Genomic DNA, 16,681 nt, shown 5'->3' with positions numbered 1-16,681 from the left:
CCAAGGTCCCTCAAGACAATGGACAAGAGTTTTGCATAATATACTACACAGATGCTCATTTTTTGCTATCGGAGAACTAATGAATCAACTTAGAGTTAATACTGCAGATTGGTATTTCGTGGTACGTTTGTATTATACTTGCACATTAACTTAGAGGTATAGGTCAAAATAATTGTAAAGTGTTTGTAGAAAATGGAAATAGGACTTTCTCTGTTTTTAAAAGTCAAAGAAAAATCTAGAACTTGGAATTTACTGATATTTTGATAGAATCTGAATGACCTAAAAACCTGAAGTGATATAAATTTAAAAATACATGATGAGTAAAGACGCTTGATTATTCCCCACAGACATAGCTAAGGTTTTTATCTCTTATGAAGTTACCATCAGTCCATTAACAGCCTGAAAATGCTAGAGCTGATGGGAATAGTCTCGATCCAGACTCATGCTGAGGTGGTGCTGAGCTATACTGTGCTGATAACAGCCATGCAGCCATCCAAGGACATCAAAGCCAAGAGAGGTACAAAAGGAAACATCACCACTAGAGATGCAAACTTTCCCTTTTACATGTACTCGAGCATGTTTACATATCCAGCTCCTCCCTTTACACTGTTTACAGCAAGCCCAGTTAGCAAAGAGAAGGATCTGCCCTGAGTACATCTTGTTTCAGGAAAAGTAGCAATTAGTTAACTGTCAAAATCCAGATTTTTTTCAAGAAGAGAAAAAGAAAATCAAAAAAAAAATGCCTTTTTAGTTTCAAACTGAACAATTTTGATATGGAAACTATTAAAATGCTGAAGATGGCACCAAATGGTCCTTTCACAGCACTTAAGTTCCCCTTAAGAGTGAAGCTAAAACAAATCAAATGTTTATGGGCTTACAAAGACCCTATTGCTACTCAGGAGCACATTGTAAATTATAGGCACTATATGCCATAAGGAAAGGAAGAGCACCAGCCCCATTTTACAGAGGGAGAACCTCGGAACAAAAGAAAGATTAAATAATTCATTCAATGACACACAAAAAAATCTAAGCAAAACTGGAAAATGAAGTTACACTTTTATTTCTGAACTAGTATCTTAAAACACTTCAGCATCCTTTCTTGACTGTCTGAACTTCCCTATATTTTGTTTCAGAAGCAAGCCCAGTATTTCATAGCACTTGGCATCCTTTGTAACAGAAAATTTAGATAGATCTGTTGCAGAGCATTTGCACTGTTAACACATCCCTGAATATGTTATGAGTATGTTATGGATATGAGTTAAACATATCCCTGAATTCCCCAAAATCCTAAGAATTTTTTTTATGTGTGTTGTTTTATTTTCAACTGCTGGTCTTCAGTATGGTGTACTGTTTTCTTCCTAGAGAAATGTGTTTGTACAGTTTCCGGGAACATTCATTTCTGTCTCCTGAATGACCCTGATTCAATGGCTCATGTTTTCAGCATCTGCTCACACCACACAGTTAGTTAATTTTGGCAAAGGCAGATAGTAATGGGAGTTACAGACAGAACAGAGGGAAATGATTTGGCAGCACTAACTAAATAGTATGTGCAAAGTCATGCACTCAAGTAAATCCGGTTCTTATCGCACCCCACATATTTAAGGAGAAGTTGAAGTGTTTAATTGGGTTGTAATTAAATTTTGATTAAAAAAAAGACACATTATCAAGAGGGAGCTGGCGGTAGGATCTGAAGTAAATGCATATTCAAGGGTCCAACACTTCATTTGGGTTCAAGAGGTTCACTGGCAAAGACTTGCTCATCACCTTCTATGTGCAATATAATTGTGTTCAATGCACAACATAAAATTCATTCTCCTACAGCTCACCAGGATGAAATGTCTTTAATATATAACAGTTGGCTGGATGCACTTTCTATAATTATGTTTGCAGACAGCTGCCATTATAAATCTGGTTTTCACATGCATATAGCTTTAGCTCAAAATTTTAAGGATAAAGCATTCCATCAGTATTGCCAACTTGCATAATTTCAATCACAAGACTCAAAAGTTCTCATCATTTTTTTTCTATGTTCCATCTTCTGGAGTCATATGAAAACAAAAGATCACTATTTTCATTAAAATATAGTTGTGAAATTGGGGAATGGAGGTCAGGAACTTTTATCCATGGCAATGAAATGTGTGAAAATACGAATAAACATATATCAGTGGCTCTAGAACTAGAAGGGAAAAAACAAGGAATCCCTCAATGTGTTATTTTTAATAAAACAGTATCATCTGGAAGACTGTAATGAGAATACCCTGCAAATACTCCATTAACACTTAAAGTTTTCTCACTCATTAGAGAAGGGAAATAATTCTCTTTTTCTCACCACAAATGCTTTTGTACACTACATATACACACAGAGAGGCTGGTCTGACAGGAAAATCAAACTGAGATCATGAACAGACCATCTATTCAAATATTTAAAATTTATGAGCAAATGTAGTCAGAAAACTGAAGACCTTTCATTTCTTTGGATAGCCTCAAAACTAAATATATTGAAAATAATCTTCAAGAATCTTAAGTACCACAATTACCATTACAATGTTACAATTAGCAGAGTTCAGAACTGCCTCTTTCAAATACAGACCTGGAAAAACCTTGTGCATTATTATCCCTTATTTATAGAACTATAGAATTGTTTAGGTTGGAAAAGACCCCTAAGACAATCGAGTCCAACCATTAACCTAGCACTGCCAAGTCCACCACTAAACCATGTCCCAAAGTGCCACATCTACCAGTGTTTTAAATATCTCCAGGGATTGTGACTGCATCATTTTGCTGGGCAGCCTGTTCCAGTGATGGACAACATTTTCAGTGAAGAAATTTTTCATAATGTCCAATCTAAACCTCTCCTCGTGAAACCAGAGGCTGTTTGCTCTTGTCCTATCACTTGTTACCTGGGAAAAGAGATCAACTCCCACCTTGCTACAAGCTCCTTTCAGGGAGTTGTAGGTAGTGAGAAGGTCCCCCCTGAGCCTCCTTTTCTCCAGGCTGAGCCCCCTCAGCTCCCTCAGTCACTCCTCATAAGACTTGTGCTCTAGACCTTGAATCCCTAACTAGATCAGGATATATATCTGAGTATGGCATTGAGTGGAGTGACACGAGGCACAGAAGGAAAATATCTGCACGTAGAAAGATGAAAAGATTCCCTGCCCTGAGCCATTGACAGTAGTGAAGTCAGTGGAATTTCTGCCACATGGCGTGTCTGGAATATTTCTCTCTTTAAAAAAATCTTACTACACAACACTAACATTTACTATAAAACCCTCATACCTGCATTCACCTGCAAATTTCTATAATTCTTGTATCTTATTTTAAATGACACACCAGGACTGGAGGTAAAATACTTGTCCTACATTTATTCTTTCTACATGCAAAGTCAGAAGAAACAAATTAGATTCTTCTGGCTACTTTAAAGATCCAAGCTCCAGACAAGAAGCACTGGCTCTGTAGTAAAACCAGAAAGCCAGCTGCTTCCCAGCCAGCTCCTGACACACAGAAACCAAACAAATCTGAGTAAAAGTACATTTGTAGATAGTTTATTGTTGTTGATCTCTTTGGGATCTGATAAGGAAAAGTTGTCCTGCCCTCTAGAAGCTTGCAGACCTCTCTCCTGGTGGATACCATTGTACGAATTCAGGCTACAGACTGCCCTTACCAAAAGGATGTGATTACAGAACCTCATTTTGTCTGTGTTTTCATGAAACTCATAGGAGAAGTTCACAATTTTAATATCTTCAAGTTCAAGGGATAAAGCTGACAGCCTGACTGCACATTTACTTTACTCTCTGTAACCAGGCCAGAAACGCATCCAGCCACCCACCCACTTGTCCCCCACTACCCACATGTTTTGCAAATGTTGGAATTGCTAGAAATGGGACAGGTTGTATCCCCCGGCTCTGTCCTTTAACTCTGAAAATATGAATTTGTTAAAGCTGAAATCTGCTTAAGCACAACACAGCAGAGGGAAAAGGGTTTGGCTCCAGACGTAAGCCAGGATTTCTCATTCTTGAAACGCACCTTTTTAACTGATGTAAGAGTACTGACTTTCTGGGACTCTGCCATTTTGGCGTGATTAACTTCTCATTTTCTCTCTCAAGTGGACCCTTACAAACTATATATGTTAGTGTCAATCTCCTCCTCCTTAAGAGAGCAGCAAAACTCTTAGTGTTTTGCATAGAAGAAATGCCCCAAGAAGTTTACCTAGAAGAAAATCTAGGCAGGAAAGGCAGAAATTATTCCCAACATAGCCTGTGCTTTAAGTCTCAAAAAGAAACCCCCTTTACCTTCTGTACTGGAAATTATTCTCAAGCATCCATTAGCCTGAAAAGATTAATCTTTCTGCCTTACTGCCATTTGTCTGAGCAAAGTGAGGATGAGATTCTGGCAGACTAGCAAACCTATCTTTAGTGCCTGTGTATCCCCTTAAAAATACTTTTCTGACTTACTCAACCAAGACAACCCCTGTATCATTTCTCCTACGTTACTACCATGAAGTCTATTGCCATATATGGCCACTGGATCAGGCAGAGCCCAGGGAAGGAGGTGCCGGGTGGATGGGGAGGGTGGCTTGGAGGCACTGCTGCTGCAAGGGCAGAGGTACCCTGGGCAAGGGGAGCTGCATCCCCAGGTTGGGCAGTGTGGAGATGCAGATCTCCCTTTAGGCTGTAGATCTAAGCTAGGTATGATTTAAATAATTTTCCATCTGAAGCTGTGAGTAGGAGAGAGGAGAAATAGTGGTGAAAGCAGGGACCAAATCTCAGCCCTCCTGGGTGCTACTCTGACATGTGCTACAACTTGTGTTTGTGATTTTAGCCAGGAAACCCGAAGAAAACTTATCACGGAGAAAACATGTAAATAAACAAGCTTATGGTTCTGGATTCACAAGTGGTTTGGTTGGGGTTTTTTTAGTTTACAGATACATCTTTTTTTTTAAGAAATGTATTGTTTTCAATGGTGCTGGTCACACACACACGCAGACACTGGTTCACAGCCAAGTTGGACTCCTCTGGCTCTGTCAAATTCTACTGTCTGAGTCCTGCAGACTGGTCAAAGCTCCCACACACAGCTTGGTCTGTCACTTCTACAGGTGAGGTCCTAAATAGCGCTTATGCAAACTCACTGACCTTGCTGTGACTTGAACTGAAGTATTTCAAACCATCTGTTTGAGACAACAGTGGTGTAAGTCCTAGGAGGTTTAATTTAGATCGCACAGCCTTCACTGCTGGTGATGATGTGCAGTGAAGAAAGAACCCAGTCTGACTGCCTTGGGACACAGTACGTTATTTAAGTCACTTATAAACTAACAAACAATGCACGGAACTCACTGGTATGGAGTATGCATCCCCAAACACATTTTCTAGTCAGTTTTAAGGCTTGATCATTTAGCACTTGACTCTGCTCAGCTACAAAATTAAGATAATAACCTCTTTGGGGAACATTACATAAGCCAAGAAAGAAATGTTTGAAGTGTTGAGATCTCTAGCTGGAAATTCCCATAGAAAGTAAAATCAGCCACATAATGTTTACAGTTACAGGCTCAATTTTGTGCTGATTTAAACTGGCTAAAGAAAAGCACTGTCAGTAGTTTACTCTTCAGTAAAACTCAGCTCACATTAAGACTAGAAGCCAGAAATTACTTGACTCCCCAAACTAAACTCAGGGCAGTGAAAAAAGGAGATGTTTACAAAGACTTTTATGAGAGACAACATGCAGTTAATTAGAGACCAAAACTGTGTAGGACAACCAGATAAACAGCCCTACAAGGAGTGTTGCAGGGTCTTTGGATGACTGGATACAGTCACAACCATGATTTTATTCTCTCTTTAGGGCAAAACATTCCTCCTTATTACAACAAGTTCAGAACTGACTGAGCATTGTCAAAATGATATATGAAGAAATGTCTCCTTGTGCCTGGAAGATTCGCTGCTCAATTACAGACCCTCAACTGAAGAGATTGCTGCACAATGGCTGCACACCACAAAGTGAAGAGAAGTTAACAAAGGGTGCCTAACGTAGGGAAAAATGAAAATCAAGGCCCGTATGCCAAAATGATAGATCACCTCTCATGCACGATAAATCAGAAATACATTTTTGCAGGAGGAATGCTAAGAGAAAGAGAAGGCCTTGGGATCAGAAACCATGACCATTTCCTTCTACTGGTCTTCTACAACAAGCTCCTTCAGAACTTAATTTCTTTGGCATCCATGTATTTTTGAGAGCAGTTTTCTGTGGCCTAGTCTGAAGTTCTGCACACAGAACACATTCATCTGTACGAATGAAGCCACTAAACAAGCATCTTCCTATAATGTCAAGGTCTTACTAGTCCTTTTATTTTTAAGGCAGCATTTCCCAGGGATGCTGACAAATAAGCGTAGTTTCTGTTGGATGTGCTGAGACAAACAGGAAAATTTCAGACCTTACTAGACCACAAAAGCACACACAGATGCACATATACTGAGGCACACATGGAAAAAGCTCATTTTGGGTCAGAGTGTGTAACTGCACACATTTTTTCATGTACATTTTTGTGAGAACATTTTAGGACTCAAGACTGGAAAATTCCACCACTTTATGTTGCCCATCATATTACTGAGATGATCTCAGCTCTAGCCTGAATTTCTGCTAGCTTCATTCCTTGCTCTGAAGTCTTGACAGGCTCTTTGGTGACATCAGCTATCTTTTTTCATCAAGCCTTTGCTAGCTGGTAAAACTGAAACTCCCTTTGTGGTTTCCAGTCTAGACTTAAATTTGCACTAGGTTTATCAGCTGGAGTGGTTTTTTTGGTGTCATCTTTACATAAAAAAGGTCTAAAATATTGTGCATCTTTTTAGAATTTGTCTTCCAACAGATACTTTAAAATTATTTACCTAATAAACATATTTTATACTGATTACATCTCAATTGAAAAAAAATCATTTGGTTTAGCTTTCAAATGACAATCTGGCCTCCAAAGCCATTTTGAGCTTTTTGGGATCAAAAGTAAGGCTTTAATTTGACACTTAACATATGAATTCACAAGAACCCACTGCTCCTGGGTGATAACCCACCTCAACTGGCACATACTGGTACAATATCTTTACCAAGAAGGCATCTTATAAATTAAAAATGTGGTTGCAGAGTCCTTTCTCATTGTCAGTTTCTGGATCTACCCATTTTAATAACTACAGAAATCACACATAATAGACAGAGCACTGGGAAGGACCCTGGCCCTCTGAGTAAGGGACAGCAGGGAAAGTTGAAACCACATCTCCCAAGATAAAGCAGGACCTTTCTCAGGTCCTACACAAAACCACACATGATTTTCAAAAGCTCATTTAAATCAGGCTTGAATGACCAAAACATAAGAATAAATAAATAAAAAAAACACTTAAATTTTGCTACAGTTTTAAAAATACAGAAAACAATGCTTTTTTTTCCTCCAAAGGCTGCACTACTTCTGGAAAATACTGGAGCTGCTGCAAGAGCTGCACAGATCATTTCTGGTTAGCTGTTGGACAGGCAATTTGTAGTGCACAAGTAGAGAGCTGAAGCAGCACTGAGGACTTGGAAGTTGAGTGTTCAGTAGCCTGCCATGTACTTGAAAGAGTTTTTATTAATAGAGAGCTTTGCAGCATGAAGGAGCTAAATAAAGTGTTGTCAGACTGTCTCCAAATGCTTTGCAGAAAACATATTGTCCAGCCACAGCCACTTGCCCTCAGCATACACAACTATGTGAACAAGCAACTGCACAAAATATCTATTTTTTTTTTTTTAAAGTAGCAAGAATGCATCTGGGATATGGAAAAATCTAGTACTGTTCTGTCTGCCTGTGTGTGGATGCTTTATATACGATTCAAAAAAAAAAAACAAAACAATTTTTATGGAAGAACATCTGATAAATGCCAATGAATTCAGAATTACTAAACCCAAGTTTAGAACAACGCAGGAAATAAGGGTGCAGTTACTATGATCTAATTACAGCGGAATTCCCTTGGAAGAGAATATGACTTATGAATTTCTTTTCATTCCAATCAGTGTTTTTGAAGCTCTAGCTGGACTAGTGGGACATTTGGATGGTGCTTAACTTTAAAACTTAGAACAAGATACCGATGTTAGAAGCAGCCTAACAAATACATGGTTGTGATTAGTTTCTATTAAAATAACAACAGAGAGAGCATTTTCTAAGCTAAGATACAAACTCACAGTCAAAACCAAACGCACACAAACCGCAAATCCCCAAAAGGTATATTCAAACATTGCTAAATAGGAAATTACAGATTAATTTTCCATTTAGTACATTAGCCCACAGCAGAACTTATACCTCTTAAGCTGCATTTTATTCTCCCTTTACTGCAGAAAAACTATCTGCCATCAGGAAATTCCTATGTGTTTTATTCAATTGTATTTGGAAAAATACAATTTATTCTTAGAAAAATAAGTACCATATAAGGTTAGACCAGAGCACAGCATGGAGAATGCCTGATGAGTCTTATGCATTCAGACTTTTACATGTATTTAAAAGGCTGGATTTCAAGGTCTTAAAACAAGCTACTGCCACTGCAGTGATAGTTTCCCACACTACTTCACTGACCTCCACATTTGAGACTGGCAAAGTCCAACATAAATACTAGTAATCTGGTTAGGATCTACAACTGCAGCCTTTGCCATGGGATTTTCCACATTTGCAGACACTAAACAGAAAGGAGTGGAAGATGACAAAATCCCACTTCTCAGAAATATGCATTCGCAGGACAAACCATAACAGATGATACACTGCTAAACCAGGATTAACAAATCTGAATGGCCTTCACGAAACTGAACGATTTTTCTCCATCCAGAGAAATTCAAATGGGTATCTCCTCAGAGATCCTCCTTTTTAAAAAGGTGACACCATGGCAAAAATAATGTGGGTGCCAGCTCCTTTCACCTGAGGGAATTTGAACCTTCCACTCACTTCCAGTGTGCCCTAACCACCAGATCTTTCTGGAAAATGAACTGGAGGTGAAGACAGAAGGGAATTTGCCACCTGTCCTTTCAATGCCAGATTATTGTGCCATGAGCAGTGAAAACCATCCCAGCAGCAGCACCGGTGTAATCCTGAGCTGTTGGATGCCCAAGGAATTGATTCAAGGTCTGAACATTAAATCTGTATTTCTGTAGTCCCAAATTAGTTGAGATTTAAGGGGTATGGATTTGCCTGAAAGTTGCTGTCTGTGTCTCAGTCTTTTAACAGCAACTGAGTAGGCTATGTGAGCACTTTGTGAGTGGAAAAGCTCCTGGTCAGAAATCCCCCCTTACCTTTAGCCACTGTTCTGCCTGCTCTTTGCTCTGCACTGCCAGAACCAGGGCATCCGCTCCTTGGTGTGAGATTTTCAGTTCATGCTTCTTCTTTTTGCTGTCTTTGGGAATATAGGTGATACTGCAGTCATTCAGGAGCAGCTCCATCTGGGGCTGCTGGTCCTTGGAACTTTTGTAACACTAAATAAACATAAGGAAAGTTCAAAAGTTAGATATTCCCTTTCTGAACCTTGCAGGAAAGCTTTTATTATATAGAAATGCTATTTTTTAATTTCTAATATTTTTTACACACCCCATTACCACATACCAGAGAGTTCACCCAAAGCCAACTTTGCATTTCTTCTTCTCATCCACTCTGTAAAGCAAAATTACTTCCAGACTGACAATAATTGCAGGACAGGTACAACATATGGAGAGCATTAAGCGTCTCTCCCTTACCCTTATGACTCAACCTTGACCTTGATCAGGTAGGGAGTGATTTAGGATATCTGTTCACATGTAGCAGCAGAATAAACTTGTACAGTTAATGACTTTAAAGACCAGATGTTTACCCTGCCCTCCAGCAACAGACCAGCATATGAAGGCAAATCTACATCAGTGTCTACACGCTGCAGTTGCAAAGCCACTGGCATATGCCTTACTCAGCTGTTCACTTTCTTAAGTAAGAAAAATAGTCATGGTGCAGAAAGTAAGGCAAAGTCAGACTTTTTCAGCCAATACAGTTTAATAGTCCCTGTACAAAACTGCATAAGTTTCCATGTTAGTGTACTTTGTAAGCTCCTGGCTAAAAGTATATAACTTATGTGATGTTTTTTTCCTCATTAGTAAATGCTGCCCAAGAACAGCCATTTCATACTGGATCACTGCTCTATGTTTGAACTGGTGAAGGTGAAGGGTTCCTCTTTACATCACTTGTCCTACAGACCCAATCTCTATTCCCACCTTTCAATGCACATCAGTACAGCTGAGGTTCCCAAAGCTGTTGTACTGCCAGACTGCAGTTGGGGTTTCGTTCATACAAATAAGTACTAAGGCTAAAAAAAAAATCTGTTAATAAAAAGGTATCTGATCATCAAGAAGACTGGTATACACAGAATAGCTGAGTATAAATGTGAACAGAGAAAAGCACACAAATATTTGCACATATGTGGCAGTATTCATGTCATGATGCAACTGTCTGGAAGATAGTAGCTGTTAAAAGAATGTTATAAACACTACAACTTGGGCTGACCAAATACAGACACTCTAACTAGCCTCTGCAGATCACTGACAATTCTCCTTCCGTCTCCAACGCTCGTTACATCAAAGTTTCTCCACTTTGGTCACAGATTTTAAGTTTGTAACATTTAAAAAATATTAAGTCTTCAAGCTATGAAATCCTGAAGATATACATTAGTCACTTTAAGAATCAATAAACAGCATATAAGTCCTTTGATATTAATCTAAATATTTTATTTATAATTATACATTGCTAAAACTGAAGTATGCATATATTAAAGGACTTTAAGTGAAAAACGATTCCCTACTAAAAGTTATTTCTAATGTCTAATGCTAATTAAAATATTTTTGTTTCATGATGACAGCTGCATTTATGACACAACCAATTACTAATCCCTAAGAACATGTATTTGTTTTACTTGCATATCTCATAACTTAAATGTCCAAGTCCTCCTTCAAACAATAAACCAAATTGTGTAACTTGATTGTTTAACTCCTATTGTGATTTTTAGTTTCTTAATCCCCATTACAGAATTACTGAAAGACGATCCCCATAAGGAAAAAATAAGCTTTTCAGACCACACATGTGGCTAAAGGAAATGAAAATATAAAAAATAACATATTTTTATATAGAACAAAAAACTGTAGAAGAAATATTGTGTGACTTCAGGGAAAAATCTGTTTCTTTGACTCTTTCTTTTCTTCAAGCTATTATCAGATGGTCCTGAAATCTGATATGATACTGATGTATGGTGATAAAAATGGGGACTAGGGATAATGGTACTATAAGAATATAATAAAAGCTGAATCAGAATGAACATTTTTTTCAATATTTAAATGGAGCAGGATACAAAAATTAAATCCTCAGTAACCAGAGATACCTAGCAAATTTGTTCCAACTATATTTTCAGGTATCTCTTACCTCTATTTCATATCCTGTTATTTTCTATACTGCCATAAGTACAAATGCACTTGGAAAGTGAATACACCTAAGCTCCATTGTACTAGCATAAAATAAAGAGGTTCTACAGATGATGTTCTATCACCTGTTAATCAGCTTTTAATGTTTGGGATATTGCAGTAATTGTTAGTTATGTAATTAGTTACAACAGTTGGAAGCACCAGATCAGAAGGCAGGGAGTGCCTAAGACCCCAACTTACTGATTAATATAAGCATTAGTTCGCCCATAATGACAGACAGTAAGTGTTTCCCTCGATTAGGTTCTCTTTTCAGAAAACAAGAAGACATCTATGAGCAGATAATTTATGGAATCTTTTACTGGTGCCTCCAATCAGAAAGAAATGTAACAGATTTGCTTAAGGAATAAATACATCCACTTGTTTCTTTCCTTTCTATAATGCAGCTGTGCATCATGTGAATACTGCATCTGTAATTACTGCAGAACAGATGGCAAAGGTTTAGTTTAAAGTGTATACATTACCACAGCATATGCTGCCAAGTGAATTCTCAGTCTAACAAGGGACTTTTCTCTCCAGCAGTCTGATCCAACAGTTCACACACAAAGCTCCCTATGAGATTTTTTGTCCGCAGGGAATGGAAGATTGGATTTACAGTTTCAGCAAATTTTTTTTCCAAATAAATATTTTAGAAGATAATATGCCAGACTTCCTTTCCAATATCAGGGAACTGCCTGGGTTTAAGTTTAAGTGAAATAAAAATCGAAGTTCTAAGTGGCTAAATGATACACTTATAATTTCAGTGTTTCTCTGCTTCTTGGATAAATCATGACCGAACTCTCTGGTAAGAATACTGTAGACTTGGCCACTGTTTGCAGAACCTATTCCAAAAATCAGATTCCTGTAAAAATAAATACATCAACTAAAAGGTACAAAGAAAATATAGCTAGCTAAAAATAAAAATTACCAGTAGTTTGTTTTCTTTGATAACACACAGTAGTTTGGTCCATTGCCCAAAACGTTTCTTTCTAAGGAGGAAGGCACAGATTTTGGCATCCTTCACCAGATCCATAGAGGCTTCCTCAGAAGGCCACTGATGTCTCATTTTCTTCCCCTTTCCATCCTCCTCCTCTTCATCGTAGGATTCGTAAGAGCTGCTCATAGCATCTGAGTCATAATCTTTAAGAAAAGTGTAAAAGTGTTAGCTTAAAACAATTAGCCATGAAGTAACTGAAATAACTGAGAACCTCAAGAAGGTTCATTTTAAGTTAAGGCTTTTGAAAGCCAGCCAAGAACAAATTACTGTCTCACTGCTTAGTAGTATCAATATATTAAGTTAATTGAATAAGAGATGCTGTTCCATTATGAAACTTTATAGAAGACCCATACAAACACCTTGTGAATTTTAATCGAAAGAATAAGCTGGGAATACATAGCTAGAATTTCAGATAGTGTTTTATTATCTTCAAAATATTATTTGACAGATACCTTCACTTTTTGTAATTCTTTCACAGAGAAGCATTTTCATCTTGCCTTAGGACAGTACATCAAGAAACAAACACTCCATATGGTAAAGGTCATAAGAGTACATTATGGGGCAATATCTACCTATCATAACATTTCATACAATTCTCAAATACAGCACCTGCACTGATACAATTAACATTCAATAGACAATGCTTTCTTGAACGACAGATTCTGCTGGAGTTAAAGGCATTGTGCAAAAAATGTTTTGTTCTGTGCTTAGCCTAAGCAGCTAAATCCTGCTCCAAGTCTTGTGATGGAATAGCAAGCTTCCATTTTAATCAAACAATCTCCCTTCAGGCCTTTCATTTTAAACAATGCAGACAGATCTAGCAGTACACTCAACTACCAAACCATTCTGCCATTATCACCCTTTCTTCCACCATCCATACTTATTTATTTGTTTATGTGGGTATATGTATTTAATATACCTTGCATATGGCAGATAGATACCTTCAGATACAGCAGGCCTGTTAGCACATGTTCCCATGGAAGAAAATTGACTGGAACATTTTTAAGACTGAAATTTTTAAGACTGAAATTTCATTTAAACATTTCAAGCAGATTTTGATATATTTTTTAGCTAGAAGGTGGAAGAAATTCTCCCCTTTGCTTTAGCTAGGTAATTAGGACCCAACTGGGATGTAGGAAGGAAAGACTGGGAAGAGGACAAGAGAGTGGATTGCTGGAAAGCTCATTCTGCATCAGTTCCTCCCTACGTGCACAGTTAGAATGGGACATACTCAGACCTCTCATCTCTAAATTAAGACTAGATATTCTGATACAATTTGTGTTTTCACAAAAGTTTACGAAACAGTACATGTTCATTCGAAAATGAAATGAAAATAAAACTTGAAGCTCTGGAAGCTTTTTTTTTTAATTTAATTGCCGTCTTTTGGTCAATTCTGCTACAGAGTGTTTGGTTTGGGGCATGTCCATATGGGCAAGTGGTAAAAGCCTCAGATGATTATCAATGGGAAAACACTACAATTCTTCACTTGCTTTACAAAAATCAAAAGGAGGATAGAAAAATTTAGGACAGATGTTTAAACTGACAGATTTGGAAATGTTATTCCAGAGTATTTATTTTTGCAGATTTGTTTAAAAGAATGTATAAGATCTGGTAGAACTTGCTGCTTCATCCATCTCTTTCTCTTTCTTCACCCCGAAGCAGGAAAAAAGCCCAAACAAAAACCCACCAAAACCAAAGCAAACCAAAACATTTTCCCTGCTCCAACTTCTTTCAGAGCAGTTTTCCACAAACTTTCACAATGAAACTTCAGGAAACAATTGAGAGATCACTGACCACTTGCAAACACACAGTAGCAGGCCAGCCTGTTGGAAGTAGAGACAGAATGATTCCTGTGGAGCTACTAAATACAAAGATGCAAGGTCTAGTTATTAAATCAGCATCTTCAACAAAGTCTTCTCCCAGAGGCATAGGCTGTGGGACAAGCTGCCATGACCTAAAATCTCTCTGGGAACTTTTTCAATAATACTTAGGTGTCCATAACCTCCTCGTCCTTTCTTCATTTTCAGCCGTGTTCTTTGTTGGAGCTATGTCACTGTCACAAATTTCACCTTGACGTTTGGTCCCTTTCTACAATACTCTTTTACCTCATTTGTGATTTTGTTCTAGTTTTGGCAAAAATATTATTCTGACAGCTTTTTTTTCTTTTAGGTAAGAAGCACAAGTAAGAAGTCACTACTCATATTTTGAGATTTGGAAATACCATTCTGGTGGCCTATTTTCTGTATTTATAAAGAGAATTTTTCTCCAAAACTAAGAAACTACCTTTTCAATGTAAGAGTGTCTAGGGGTTAATTTTCATCAGATGAATTTGAAACATGACTGTACAGGGGGGACAATCTTCAAGTGTAGTCTTCCCAAGAGAACGGAGCTTGGTCATTTCTCTACACTCTGAATACACATTGAAGAAGAGAAGATTGCATGACAGAGTCAACAACTTTTCTATCAGAGCACTGCATTTTTAAGTGCATCAATCAAAACTACGAAAAATGGAATCTGTTTTAACACACTGTTTTTCCTCCCTCTTTAGAACATGATTTAACTTTTTCATATTGCAGAAAAGAATGTTTCACCTCAGATAAAATTACAGGTCTTCCCTTTGCCATATATCAAAAAGTTGGTTTTCTTCTGGCCATAAATCTCATGCAACAATCTTGCCTTCTTTCCAGCAAATTTACTGGGTTAAATCATTGCTTTTTCCTCACAACATTGAACCCTATGATTTATTTTCCTACAGTAAGTTTTACCAGTTTCAAAAAAAGTATATGTAGGAAGTGCTGATTGGGACTTGACAGTAGAAACTGAAATTCTGCATGTTAAATACCCTACAGGTATTTCCTATGTGGCTCACAAGAATTCCAAGTGCAGATTTCCTGTTAGCCATAAGCTGCACTCTCAGCAGAGGGACTGTGCTCGCACAGCAGTTGCAGGTTCATCCAAATCTCTGTTTATAGGAGGATGAAAGCCAACAGGAGTTTCTGAGACTCCCAACCTTACACAGTCTAATGGGATCTCTGGGGCCCTGTTGCCATATCCTGCCCATTAACCACTCCTCATGTTTCTCTTCTCATTGATTTGTGAGACTCCTGGCCAGAGGAAGAGCTTGTTGTGTGACTCACACCAGGAAGGATGCCCACCTTGGAGTACTCATATCATCCCTGCTGAAACTTGGCTACTCTTTACCACATTCTGTTTCTACTGCTTGTTCATCCAAAGTGCTCCATCATATTCAAAACAAGCCTTTCAGGCTCTGAGACATAAACTAGCATGTGTAGGAAAAGTGAAAAAAGTCTCTCCAAAATAAAGTCGATTTATTAAATCTACTAAAGTCTCAGAGAGTCAGAATGCACTGACATACAACAGGTTCCAATCTACTGTTATTTGCATCTTTAGCACCTTCTCATTACTCTAACTTCTTTTGACATTGCCTTTTCATCTTTATGTTCAAAATTTTCTGCTGTTAAGGGGTGGAAATCACTGTAGATTTTCACATTATTTGTAATAGCATATTTATAAGGCTAGTCCGTAATCATTTAGGCATTGTATAGATGAGGAGATTTTAATACAGAGAAAGAGAGTTCTCAGACAAGTCATATACATGCAAGTGTTTGTTCACAAACCAATTACAGGGACTTGGGGAAGTTACGGATATTTCATTTTCATGACATATTCTGCAACTTTCTTCAGTTCTTGTTTGCCTTTACAGGTAAGACACAAGGTATGTTTGTCTCCTTGCTATTAATGACATTACAATAAGTTCTTTTAAGACAGCGCTTTGGTGACTTATTTTAATTACCATATAACAGGATTTAGTGGAAGTTTTGCATGAGTGGAGATGTGTTGCTAATGGCACATTGAATTTAAAAGTAAATTCATTACCAATGAAGAGGGGAAATACTCTTAATACGAATTAACAGAGATGATAAAGAAGTTCAGAACATAAAATACAGCGAAATCTCAGCGAGATGCTGACTCATACTAACACACCTTTAAGTGTCTCGACATACAGACCTGAATTATGGAATTACTGATGAACTATTAAGGCTGCTATCCTGAGTATTTTTACGCATTTGGTTGGTTAAGTATAATAAGAAATCAGTTTCATATTTTGCCTTGTTTTTCCCTAGGCAATCCTTTAGCAGTGCCATTAAGGTTTGCACTATTCATAGTTTTCTGCCTGAGCACGGATCTTGTTTAATGACAAAACAC

The 16,681-nt window shown here is 37.8% G+C and overlaps 1 protein-coding gene across 5 annotated transcripts in view; it reads right to left on the bottom strand.

Moving 5' to 3' along the window:
* Nucleotides 1-16,681, bottom strand: part of AFAP1 (actin filament associated protein 1) — a 117,073-nt gene that overhangs the window by 29,290 nt on the left and 71,102 nt on the right. For all 5 annotated transcript variants that reach the window (XM_027686570.1, XM_027686573.1, XM_027686571.1 and 2 more), the window contains 2 exons: nucleotides 12,386-12,597; nucleotides 9,283-9,462 (listed from right to left, as the gene is read on the bottom strand). In XM_027686570.1, the coding sequence (XP_027542371.1) occupies nucleotides 9,283-9,462; nucleotides 12,386-12,597 (392 nt within the window). The remainder of the gene's footprint in view (nucleotides 1-9,282; nucleotides 9,463-12,385; nucleotides 12,598-16,681) is intronic.

Source organism: Neopelma chrysocephalum, unplaced genomic scaffold, assembly GCF_003984885.1.
Source record: "Neopelma chrysocephalum unplaced genomic scaffold, ASM398488v2 Primary Assembly neopelma1_71, whole genome shotgun sequence".
NCBI lineage: Eukaryota > Metazoa > Chordata > Aves > Passeriformes > Pipridae > Neopelma > Neopelma chrysocephalum.
The sequence above is the reverse complement of the archived record's forward strand: the minus strand, read 5'-3'. Positions and strand labels throughout refer to the sequence as shown.